We start from the raw sequence: 12,990 nt of genomic DNA on the forward strand, positions 1-12,990 counted from the left end.
TTCTCTTGGCCCCAAACCCAAACAAGGGCCCTCCCGCAATACTTCGTCTGAACCTAACCTCTCTGGAACATTTAAGTTTAGCACGACAATCCGGTCTTGGCCCTGGAGTCCGTGGGGCGATGACCTGTGATCAGGGTGTGTCTGAGCATGTGCAGAAACCCATTCTCTCCCCTCGGCCACCGACACCCTTGGCGTTGGAGGTTGAGAGAAAGAGAGACGCTTGGACCCCAGCTCTTCGACGTTTGGAAATGCAGCTTTGCGCCGCCCCCCCCCGCCCCCCATTTTCTGAACCATTTATCTTGCAATAGTAACGCCCGCTAGGAAGTGAGGCGAAACCCCAAGAGACACGCAGCCGTCTTCACCATGATCAGTTTTATTGCTTGAGAACCAGAATGCTCATTTCAAAGTGAACAGGCAAACATTACAAACTTTCTCCCAATCCCCGCGTAGTTTCTCTCCTCCAGCCTTACACGTGTCTGTACGGATACCAGACTTGGGGGTGGGTGGGTGAGGGGAGAGCGTGTGCGCATCAGTGACAATACCCAGCGATGGGGTTTCTCTGATTTTATCGGGGAGGGTTCCTCCTCCTCCCCCGCTACAAGTGGGATTGATTTACACCCCCCCCCCCCAAGGCAGCCTCCCGCAGCTACCGCCTTTGCCCGGTCCCTGAACTCGGTAGTGTTCTAAATTAAATCAATAAAGCCCTCCGCTTGTGTTTCATCAACAGGCTCGCTAATCGCCTTTTAATGCTTTATGGGGAGAGGGGTGACCTGAGAGAAATGGGGGGGGGGCTGGGAAGAGATCCCAATCAGAGTGAAGATTTACAGACTCTTTGCCCCCCCCCCCAATGTCTCTCCCCTCTCCCCCAAAATTTCCTCCCTTAGCCATACTCAAAAATTGCTACCTGTCTCCGGGCTGAACTGCCTTTTTTGCATCTTCTTCCTCTCTCCAGCTAGAATACTTGGCACCAGAATTTGCTGCATAAATATGTGACTACAGTTGGCAGATGATGCGTGAGGTTTCTGGCTTTCTTCATATATAAGTACTGTATATATACACACATACATACACACACACACACTGGTGAAAGAAGCCCTTCCGTTGGGCTGGCAACTGGGGGAAGCTTGGAAGTGGGTCTCTCTGCTTGGCATTGGGCTCCACAGGGAGAGGGAGGCAGGTGTTCCAAAGGACGCCTCCAGGCTCCACCCCAAATCCCATGGTCTGCAACAACTTTGAGTAAGTAGGTGTAGGGCTGCTGTAAACCCTACTCACACTTCCAAGTAAACACACTTAGGATTGGGGTGTCAAGTCTGCTTTCCGTTCAAAGTAAATGTGTTTCAGGGTTGGGAGGGGAGAGATCCATGTGGATCCCAACAACATGCCATTGTTTTTGGAAGTTAAAACCTACTTGGGGAAAGCCCAGTGGGATTTACTGCCCCTTGATTAGTGAGGGGGAGGAGGAGGAAAGGCTATTTTGTAGCAGGAAAGACAAACGGTTTGTAATTATAAATTATTATTTCTATATCTGTGTATATATATCTCTATACACACTCACATACAAATATATAAATATATACACTTATAGAAAGCAGCTGCTGTTGTGTGATTCAAAAAACCATGGAACATGGCAGTATAGTAAATAACATGAGAAAACAAAAAAGTCTATAAAAATGACCAGGACAGAACAAAAAAAAAACCCACCCTGCGACCGTTCCCCCCCCCCACTTCAAAAAATCACAGGGACCATAAATCTTGGTTAACATACAATAATAACACACCAGGACTTCTATACAAGGCAAATGTACAAAATCCCAACCTGGCTTAAAGCTAGAGAAGGGTGATGAAAATTGTTTGTTTTTAAATGTTGAATATTATATATATTATATATAATTTCACATTGACAGACTTTTTTTAAAAAAAGAAGGAAGCAGAGTGAAGTCTAAAACACAGTACATCGCGGCAAACTAGGTTTTTGTTTTGGCAACCAGATTGTGGCATAATATATGCATCTCCATATAAAAATAAAAAAAACAAAACAAAATCCACAATTGATGTCACAGGAATATTTACGAGAGGGTGAGGTATGAGAGGTTTCTCTCTTTTTTAACTTGGGGCTCTAAAGCCCAGACTCCAAAGAAAATAGTGTATGATCAACAGCCTAAAATAAAATAAAAACAATAACAATAAAAACAATAACATGGCACGCTGGACTCCGGAGGATGAATAGAGCTGTCACTGTATAAGCGATGGGATGCATCTCAAGTCCTTCCTCTTCCTCCTCACTACAAGGAGCTTTCTCGAAAGATCTTCTCGTTTCGGAGGCATCTTTTCCCTGTTTGCAGAATTGATTGGCAGCTGATTTTTTTCTATTTTCTTTAACAGACTAAAAATTAAGCAAGTAAATAAAATAAAAAGGCCCCACCAAAAAATATGGGGGCTGGAAGGGAATAATAATAATAATAATAATAATAATAATAATAATAATAATAATAATATTTTTAAAAGCCGCGAAAGCAAAGAGGGGAGAGGAGGAGGAGGTAAGGAAAAAAAATCTAATGTGATATTTACCACCACTACATCACTGCACGACACAACACTTGTGCACATTGGCAATAGGTTTACCTGCCCCCGCAGCTATTCGGAAGGACAGGAACACGGGCTGGAAGGAGGGAGAGGGAAAAAAAGGTTAGAAGGTGGAGCCCAAGCAGTCATCGACACCGCCTCCCGCCTCCCCGTGCCCCAAGCCAAGCAATAGGGCCTCCGTCGCAGGCACCCCGGCTTCCTCCTCCCCGATTCCCTCCCGCTTTGCTTCTCATGGGGAACACCGGCTGGATCATCCCCCGCCTCCTGGAAGGAGCCACGCGCGTCTTCCTTGGGCCCGCCCCGAGCTTCCCGGGGAGTAACCGCAGTGCCTTACGCGCAGCAAAGCAAGAGTTGCCGCCTTTTTGAACCCGCGGGCTCCAGGCCTCGGCGGCGAATCCCGCTGCAATGCGTGAGGTTTGGGCTGCAGTCGAAATGAAGCAGCCCGTCCCGTCGAACGCAGGCTTACTTTAGAGTAGGATCGGGCGGCTCTTTCGGAGCGAGCGCCACGTTACCGGGCTGACCTGCAGCCCCTGACTTTTAACAAGGTTTACTCAGGTCCATTGATTTCCATAGGACTTACTTTCAGGTATGTATGTATGTAAAACTGGGTCGGCGCCAGCGGTCCCCCTCTCCCTCATTTTTACGTCGGATGACAAACTAAATATACTCTTTCTGGTTAGCTAAAAAACGTAAGTCCTTCTAATATCCAAATATCAGTTCAAACACAGGGATAGATGTTCCTTGCCCAAAGGGGGCGATTCTTACACTCTGGGTCTGGATATCTAGGCTGCCCTCCTACACGCACCTGGAGTTCAGTGCGTTACCTCGGAGTAAATGCTTCTGAACGCATTGGCGCGCCCTTCTGCGTAGGATCGCGCTAGTGCAGGTCTCGCTATTTGGATTCGAGGAAACGCGTCTTTAAGACCGCAGGCTTAAGTAGCCATTAATGGGTTGACGTGCATGTCGAAAAGCAAGATCCGCCCAGGGAAAAGGGAAATCAGGTCTCAAGCCTCCTCCTGCTCTGCCCGTTTCTGAACGCACAGCCCACTCCAACGAAACCGAAGCGGCGTGGCTTTCGGATCCCTGACGGAGGCACTGGGGAAACGAAGCCTCACCGTTTGCTCGGAGCGCGCTTCCAATGGCGCTTCAGGCTGCTTTTACGCACTTTTGGAGTCGGAAACTATCCGCTCTGCCGCAACGCGATCAGGCGGACTGACAGCTAGGGACCGGGGCGTTGAGGGCTCGGGGTACTTGCTAACCTGCTGGTAGCGATAGGTCCTCATTTTCGGGTTTTAAAAGTGTGTCTAAGCGGGCAAGTGGCGCAGCGAGCATTATTTCAATAGTTTTGATACCCGGATCAGAAAATAAAAACGCAAGGGTCTTTCAGATCTGGGGTCCCCTTAACGCCAGGACACTGAACTTCACGCTCTTGATCTTGCCCCTCCCCTTTGAATCTCAACTCGCCCCCAATGAACAGAAAACTCCGAAAAACGGGCGCCTGTCTCCGCGCTGTACTTCCTACACGTGGGTTTCAACTTCCGATCGTTTGGTAGCGCCTTCCAGGCTCCCTAGCTCCCGTTTTCTAACCCGATCCTACGCACGTTTGGCGGAAAACCCCCCCAGCAATATTGATCCTTTGGAATCCTTTCAAGCAAGAGGGCATCTCTCCTGCAAAGAGCCTCCGCCCCCCCCCCCCCCACGCCCCAAGTCAGGCTGCACCCTAAGGAAAAGCGCCGTGCTTCTGGATCTTGGCCCGCCACAGACACGGGTTCATGCAGCTGTCAGAATGGGACGCGCTTACCTTGTGGTCCCCCATGCAGACATTTGGTCCAATATGGTCGTACACCACTTGCTTCTCATCGTTTTCTGACTAGGTAAAAGCATAAAAAGAAGCCCATAGTTTGGAGAGGCTTTGCACCGAGAATGCGAAGTCGCAGGTATGTAAATACACACAGCAGCCGAGGGGAGGGGAGCAGCTACACATCGACATCCGGGAATAAGGGCCGTTAAAATCAATAGATCTCACTGACAAGGAAATGTATTCAAAGTCGGTGTACCGCCCCCCCCCCCCAATGTTACTACTTTAGGCACAGATGGGAAAAGCCAGCTGGGTGAATGCCAGCTTCACATATATGCAAAGAATTGCAAGATCTGCTCCTAGGCATTATTAACTCACAACACATGCCTGTCTAGGAACATAACTCTTACCCTACTTAGGCAACAGGCCTAGGCCCACTTACTCAAGAGTAAACCTCACAGAATTGGCTGTGACTTAATTCTCAGTAGACACATGGGACTGAACTGTTAAATCTTGAAAAGCGAGTAAACTGCATTTGGAAAAATTTCAAAATGCAGCCACTGTAATTCTGATGCCTTTAGCAGGAAAGGTCTCCTTTCATTAGATCGTCATTGCACTGCAAGCAATTCCTACTTTCTCATTCCATATCCTTGTTGTGTTACTATTACAGTACAGTGGAACCTCGGTTTATGAACACCTCAGTTTATGAATTTTTGGTTTATGAACGCCGTGGACCCATCTGGAACGGATTAATTCACTTTCCATTACTTTCAATGGGAAAGTTTGCTTCAGTTTAAGAACAGACTTCCGGAACCAGTTACACCCATGCTTCGGGTTAAGTACGCTTCAGGTTGAGTACTCCGCGGACCCGTCTGGAACGGATTAATTCACTTTCCATTACTTTCAATGGGAAAGTTTGCTTCAGTTTATGAACAGACTCCCGGAACCAATTGTGTTCATAAACCGAGGTACCACTGTACATAGCCAAAGCCCAGCACATTTAAATGCCACTTATTTCAGTGACGACAATGAACGCAAGTTAACTCCTGTTAAAAAACAGGCCTTAAAAATGCTCAGCTTTGGCTTTATCAGGTCAGTAGTCAGAAAGAAACCTTCAAGGATGCAGCCGTCAATAGTGCTCTAGAAGGGGGTGTTAACAGATTTGAGCTGTCCCTCAGTTGCTACCATGTTTCTCCTAAAATAAGACACTGTCTTATATTTATTTTACTCAAGAAAATAAGCCTATGGCTTATTTTTGGGGGGTGTCTAAATTTTTTTTTTATTGCCGCCTCTTCCTGCCACGGCTCGGCGCCCGGAACTGGCTGCTGCTGCTGAAGCACCGACAAAGCGCCCAGCAGCGCCGCGCAGAACGCCCTGAGCCGCAGGATTCAAAGTGCTACAGAGCACCGCTGGGTCCCGCTGGCTCGGGGCGTGCCGCGTGGCACTGCTGGGCGCTTTGTCGGCGCTTCAGAAGGGCACGCTGCTGGGTCCCGCTGGCTCGGGCCTCCACGCGGCGCGCGTTGTGGCTCTTCCCGGGTCCCGCTGGGTCGGGGGTCGGCACGGTACGCGCTGCAACTCTTGCCGGGTACTGCCGGGGCTTGGCGCGGCAGGTGCTCCCGCTCGGTCGGGGCTCCACGTGGCGCACGCTGCTGGGTGTTTTTGGAAGGGCAGCAGCATCTGGTTCCGGGCGCTGACAGGCATCTTCCTCTTCCATGGCGCCATCCAGACCTGCTCCCACCACTACGGCTTATTTTGGGGGTATGTCTTATATTTTGTCAATGCATGAAAATCCTGCCATGGCTTATTTTATAGGTACGTCTTATTTTATGAGAAACACGGGTACTGTGGGTCCAAATATTTAAGGGAGCACTTCTTTCTGTATCAACCTGCTCGGAGAGAGCCAGGCAACCAGCCTAGTGTGTTCAGTCTTTAGAAGTGCATCATGTCTGGGTTGATGAAAAGTGAGGGCCTACTTTGTGATGGCACCCTGAGTGTGGAATACCCCCCCCCCAGAGGAAGGTAAGCCTAGTTTCAACACTGTACTCTTTTCAGTGCCACGTTAAAAGCAGGCATTTAAGATTATTATATCTTTACTTGTTTGTTCTTTTTATTTATTTGTTTTGGTAATGTTAAAGTTTGTTTCCCTGCTGCCCTGAAGTCACACTGGCCAATTAATTAACCAGCTACTTAACCCCCCCCCAAAAAACCCCAACCCTGTATTTTAATGCAGGGGACTCTGTTTCTACATTAATGAAGACTGGTTTCTCTTAGCTAGCTACCGAAGGCTGTAATCTGATGTACACTCAGTGGGATTCCCTACAGCAGGAATGGTGAACCTGTGGCCTTCCAGATGTTGTTGGACTCCAATTCCTATCAGCTTCAGTCAGTGTGATTATGGGATGATGGAAGTTGTAGTCCAGCAACAGTTTGCTCCATTCCTGTACTGTAATCTTTGGGTTGTAAGGCTGAAATCCTACCTGCTTTCCTGGGAGTGAACTTAATGCAGGCATAGGAAAACTTGGCCCTCCCGATATTTTGGGACTACAACTCCCATCATCCCCAGCTAACAGGACAAGTGATCAGGGATGATGGGAATTGTAGTCTCAAAACAGCTGGAGGGCTGAGTTTGCCTATGTCTGACTTAATGGGACTTAGTTCTGAGCAGGCACGGGCAGACTCATGCTTTAACTCTTAACGACATTTATGGAGCAGGAAATCACAAAACTAAATGCAACTTCTAGGCCAGTTTTAAATTGGGGGTGTACTACACAGCACTTCAATTGACATCCTTAGGCTCCTTCCAAGCTAAAGGTACTTGTCAGTCTTCACAGTTCTTAAACTCCTATTTTTCAAATCCACAATTAAATGCCTTAATCGATTAGGGGCACTGATAAAGTGATTAATGCTTTCAGCTCTAATCCTATTACCAGATTTCGTATCAACCCTGTTTAGATCTAATTAGGGTCTTCTGTTGCACAGAATTGGAAACACTGGGAAAAGGAAATGGATTTTAAACCCCACCGCACCCTACATGTGGTCTTTTATGGAAATATATTTTCCCCTCCATCAGATATATCAATAGCACAATATGTTTGGGATTCCCTATGATTTCAGCGGGGCTGGTTTTAAACCAGATATACTTAGGTATGAAGGCTGGAAACATCTGAATCAATGGGAGTCTTGCTATTTATTTAAATGAAATTTTGGATTTTTACATAAAAACGCCTCTCAAAATGAGAGGTGAAATGAACAATATCCCCACCGCTTGATTTATTTCCACTCTGTTCTACCCTGGCACTTTATTCCCTTTATCCTCCCCTCTTCAAACAAATAATGAAATCGACACAGCTTTTGCTACTGCATCGACTATTACATCGACCAACGCTGACCATCTTCTTTGTTTATCTAGCATAATCAGCCTGCTAAAGCAATCACTTAAGAGGGAGGTAGGGAGACTGACTCCGACTTGCAATTTCTCAGGCTGGTTAAACTGCGAGATAATTAAATCTGGAGCCCACACCCTTCTCCCCAGATCTTCCATGCATACATACACACAACCGCAGCTGTGCTTGCAAATAGTTTGCCATCCTCATTTATTTCTGATGAAAAACAGTCAAGCTTTCCCTCATCTGTAATCAGTCAAGTTTGACTGGGCAAGAACTTTATATATAAACAGGCGCATTTGGGACTATAAAGTTAAAACTGAATTATCTTTAATGCAGTAAGAAAACTTAAGGTCATATTTGCTTTCTAGCTTGCTTGCCTGGGAATCTATCTCTGTATCTATCCACACACACACACCCTCCCTAACCTTCTGCATTGTATGCACGAACACTTTCCAATATTTCAAGTTCATAATGCCACCGCCATCGGAAGTGGAGATACATTCATCAAAAGCGACTTGATAATTTACAAAGGCAGCGTCAAATTGTGGATTTTCGAGTGCATAATCTTTAGACAGATAAACAAATTACAGCAGCGCACAAGCAGAAACACGCTCCACTCAGCTGAGCATTCATTACGCCACGCTCTCAGGCAGCTCTGTGACTCCCGAGCAGCGGGCAACCTTTGGTGTGTTAGGGCTCAGCAAGCATAAAATAACATGCTGGGGAGGTAACCGACCGTGGCATGATAAATGAGGTTGTGCTAAAGCTGTTTACAGCCCCATGTCTGTGCAATCTGTAAGGAGCCTACTGCATGGAGCCTGGTGTTTAGGGCTCCCTGCTAATTTGGGCACGGCTAGAAGCTCTTGCCCTATACAAACAAATCTGCCCAAATCTGCAAGAGCTGAACTTGCTTTTTGGATGCGGTAGGGAGAAACACTGGGTGATGCTCAACTAAGTTTTACTCAGCAATGGACCTATCTTAATCATGTTTGGAAATTTAAGGGGGGTCCTACTCTTAAATGAATACCACCTTTTACTTCTACATTCATACAGCACTTTGAAAACTAGCAGAGTGCCTTACAATTTTGCTTGTCCCCATAAATCGACTGGGGATGTAGGTGACTATTATTCCCATTATACAGATAAGAGAACTGAGGCCAGGGGATAGTGACATAACCCAGTGGCTTGTTCTGGCAGGACTCCTGTGCAATTAACAGCTATCTTACCCACCTTGCAGAAGTTTAGCAGATGTAACTTTCACCGAATGCCCTGAAAATCTTTGTGTTAAAATTTCTGCCTTGCCTGCAGGCACTTTGAAGGCACTGAAGCACCACCAGAGTGAGGTTTCCACAGTACTTAATCCGACACTGCAAAATTAGCTGCCAGTCTAAACCCCCCCCCCCAGATTTGTGTTGCTCTACGCTGCTCTACACTCTTCAAAGATTACCACAATAAAGGACAAAAGTGGAAAGTGGACCTAACAGAAGCAGAAGACATCAAGAAGAGGTGGCAAGAATACACAGAGGAATTATACCAGAAAGATATGGAGGTCTCGTACACCCCAGGTAGTGTGGTTGCTGACCTTGAGCCAGACATCCTGGAGAGTGAAGTCAAATGGGCCTTAGAAAGCACTGCTAATAACAAGGCCAGTGGAAGTGATGATATTCCAGCTGAACTATTTTAATTTTATTTAAATTTTAAAAGATGATGCTGTCAAGGTGCTACACTCAATATGCCAGCAAGTTTGGAAAACTCAGCAGTGGCCAGAGGATTGGAGAAGATCAGTCTACATCCCAATTCCAAAGAAGGGCAGTGCCAAAGAATGCTCCAACTACCGCACAATTGCACTCATTTCACACGCTAGCAAGGTTATGCTTAAAATTCTACAAGGCAGGCTTAAGCAGTATGTGGACTGAGAACTCCCAGAAGTGCAAGCTGGATTTCAAAGGGGCAAAGGAACTAGAGACCAAATTGCAAACATGCGCTGGATTATGGAGAAAGCTAGAGAGTTCCAGAAAAACGTCTACTTCTGCTTCATTGACTATGCAAAAGCCTTTGACTGTGTCGACCACAGCAAACTATGGCAAGTTCTTAAAGAAATGGGAGTGCCTGATCACCTCATCTGTCGCCTGCGAAATCTCTATGTGGGACAAGAAGCTACAGTTAGAACTGGATATGGAACAACTGATTGGTTCAAAATTGGGAAAGGAGTACGACAAGGCTGTATATTGTCTCCCTGCTTATTTAACTCATATGCAGAATTCATCATGCGAAAGGCTGGACTTGATGAATGCCAAACTGGAATTAAGATTGTCGGAAGAAATATCAACAACCTCAGATATGCTGATGACACAACCTTGATGGCAGAAAGTGAGGAGGAATTAAAGAACCTTTTAATGAGGGTGAAAGAGGAGAGCGCAAAATATGGTCTGAAGCTCAACATCAAAAAAACCAAGATCATGGCCACTGGTCCCATTACCTCCTGGCAAATAGAAGGGGAAGAAATGGAGGCAGTGAGAGATTTTACTTTCTTGGGTTCCATGATCACTGCAGATGGTGACAGCAGTCACGAAATTAAAAGACGCCTGCTTCTTGGGAGAAAAGCAATGACAAACCTAGACAGCATCTTAAAAAGCAGAGACATCACCTTGCCGACAAAGGTCCGTATAGTTAAAGCTATGGTTTTCCCAGTAGTGATGTATGGAAGTGAGAGCTGGACCATAAAGAAGGCTGATCGCCGAAGAATTGATGCTGGAGGAGACTCTTGAGAGTCCCATGGACTGCAAGAAGATCAAACCTCTCCATTCTGAAGGAAATCAGCCCTGAGTGCTCACTGGAAGGACAGATCGTGAAGCTGAAGCTCCTATACTTTGGCCACCTCATGAGAAGAGAAGACTCCCTGGAAAAGACCCTGATCTAACTCACCGTTCCATTACAAAATAGTAGCAATATAGAAATCACAGTGACAGCCAACCAACTCTTTAGGCTACAAAGGCCAGCTGGAAGATATGTCTTTAACTGTGGGAGTCAACAGTATGATGATGCAGCAGCAGCAGCAGCAGCAGCAGCAGCAGCAGCAGCAGCAGCAGCAGCAGCAACAACAAAAAAAGCTAATGCAATTCTAGGTTGTATCAATGGAAGTATACTGTCAAGATAAGGGAGGTCATAGTACCACTGTATTCTGCTTTGGTCAGACCACGTTTGGGAGTACTGTGTCCAGCTCTGGGCACTATGGTTTAAGAAGGTTATTGACAAGCTAGAACATGTGCAGAGGAGGACGACCAAGATGATAAAGGGTCTGGAAAGCAAGCCTTATGAGGAATGGTTGAGGGAGCTGGAGATTTTTAGCTTGGAGAAGACTTAAGAGGTGATACGATAACCAACTTCAAATACCTGAAGGAATGTTACACAGAAGATGGTGCAAGCTTTTTTCCTGCTGTTCCATACCCGAACCAATGGATTCAAATGAAAAAGAAAGGAGATTTTGATTTTAAGAGCTGTGAAACCATGGGATAGGCTACCTTGGAAAGTGGTGGATTCTCCTTCACTGGAAGCTTTTAAGCAGGTTGGAGGGGCATCTGTTCCTGTGTCTGACACTGGAGGTGAAACATAGCCATCATGGCTAGTTGCTGTTTGATATCCTTCTCCATGAACTTGTCTAATCCTCTTATAAAGCCATCCAAGTTGATGACCATCACTGCCTCCTGCGGAAGTGAGTTCCATAGTTTACCTATGCACTGTGTGAATAAGTACTTTCTTTTATCTGCCCCGAATCTTCCAACATTCACCTCATTGGATGTCTATGAGATTAGTGTTATGAGAGAGGGAGAAAAACTTTTCTATCCCCCTTTTTTTCATGCCATGCATAAATTATCATAAACTTTTACCCTGTTACTGAGTGGGGAAAACATATCACCAATGGGAGGAAATGCCATAATCAGGAACCTAAGATCGGGTAAGCATAATTGCTCCCCATCTTGTTAGCTGGCTGATGTGCAGAGTTCGGCCAGGTTCCCCAGGATATGCCTTCATGTGTTTACAGCGGGAGCGAGGATGGAGAAGCTCCCAGAAAAGAATAATGGGAGGGCATCTGGGCTGTGTTCCTAGTCTACTCAAATCAGGCTCATGAATGGGACAGTGAAATAATGGAAATTTCCTGGAAGTCGCAATTCATTAGAATGCAGTGCAGCCTCGTTTGTTTGAAAAGCCTAGGGGACGTTCAAAACATTTGGATAATATGTGGAAGTGCCATTAACATTGGATTGCGCCAATGTGGAATTATATAGAGCGCACACCATAAGGAGACCTGGATAACCCAAGATAAGTTAAGAAAGTCCTAAATGACAAAAAAGATTTAAAAATGGGCAGGGCAGAAGAGCATACCCTACTCTCTTTTTAAAATATCGGGTCATTCCCCCCCCCCCCAGTGTTTGCGTTCTGTGGTTCTGTCCACATCCTTAGACACAGCTTGACCCCCTAACTAAACATGGTGACTTACCACAGGGCCTGTGGCAAATAACCTTGGAATAAGGAATGAAATGCTTAGCAAGCAACAGCCCAATGGAAGTGACTTTTGTAAGCTATCTTGAAAGGTTCTGGATGGAGCGTAGAAGACAGGTGAAATGATTAGTACACCAGTATCTGATAATCATTGGATTTTTGCTAAGGATGGCTGGGAATCCAAGGTGCGTAGGGTTGTATATCCAATGCTGCTGTTCCACTTGCACAGTGGGATTTTCACTGAACACCCAGTTGTTCTGAGCTTTCAATAATAGATCCTGATCTACAAAATGTGAGGGCTGGAAACTTGTTTAAAAATGAAACCATATGCCACCATATTTTCTAGCAGGTTCGAGGCAATTCTCAATAGTCCAAAAAAAGAGTCCTATGCTTTCAAGTCAGCCCCTTACCTTTAGAATCAGCTCTTTGGCAGAATGTGACATAAGGATCCTGTCACACCAAGCTGGGCATCTAGTGTTCATATACTGCATTCCCTGGCTACAATCTTCACTGTACGGATAGCTGTGGGGACAGGAAAACAGCAAACTCAAATGCAACATCTGTTAGCAAAAACTTCCAAGTTTTACCAGGCAAATTTAAGTAACAAAAACAAATACAGATGCTTTTTCTTTCCATGTTCACTTCTAATTTCTTGCAGGTTCCCCGCCCCCCTTTGTAATTGTATTGCATTGCAATTTGTTGAATTGTTTTATTTTTAAAACT

At 45.8% G+C, this 12,990-nt stretch overlaps 1 protein-coding gene across 5 annotated transcripts in view; it reads right to left on the reverse strand.

Moving 5' to 3' along the window:
* Window positions 1-357: 357 nt before the first annotated feature.
* The window catches only part of INPP5A (inositol polyphosphate-5-phosphatase A), a 235,040-nt gene continuing 222,407 nt past the window's right edge, over window positions 358-12,990 (reverse strand). For 3 of the 5 annotated variants that reach the window (XM_035137835.3, XM_088670393.1, XM_088670396.1), the window contains 4 exons: window positions 12,678-12,789; window positions 4,385-4,453; window positions 2,569-2,659; window positions 358-2,332 (listed from right to left, as the gene is read on the reverse strand). In XM_035137835.3, the coding sequence (XP_034993726.1) occupies window positions 2,579-2,659; window positions 4,385-4,453; window positions 12,678-12,789 (262 nt within the window). In that variant the 3' untranslated portion in view covers window positions 358-2,332; window positions 2,569-2,578. Of the gene's footprint in view, window positions 2,384-2,568; window positions 2,660-4,384; window positions 4,454-12,677; window positions 12,790-12,990 lie in introns of all 5 variants that reach the window. The other 2 variants (XM_088670395.1, XM_088670394.1) reach the window with 1 other exon arrangement.

Source organism: Zootoca vivipara, chromosome 5 (assembly GCF_965207765.1).
Source record: "Zootoca vivipara chromosome 5, rZooViv2.hap1.1, whole genome shotgun sequence".
Lineage (NCBI taxonomy): Eukaryota > Metazoa > Chordata > Lepidosauria > Squamata > Lacertidae > Zootoca > Zootoca vivipara.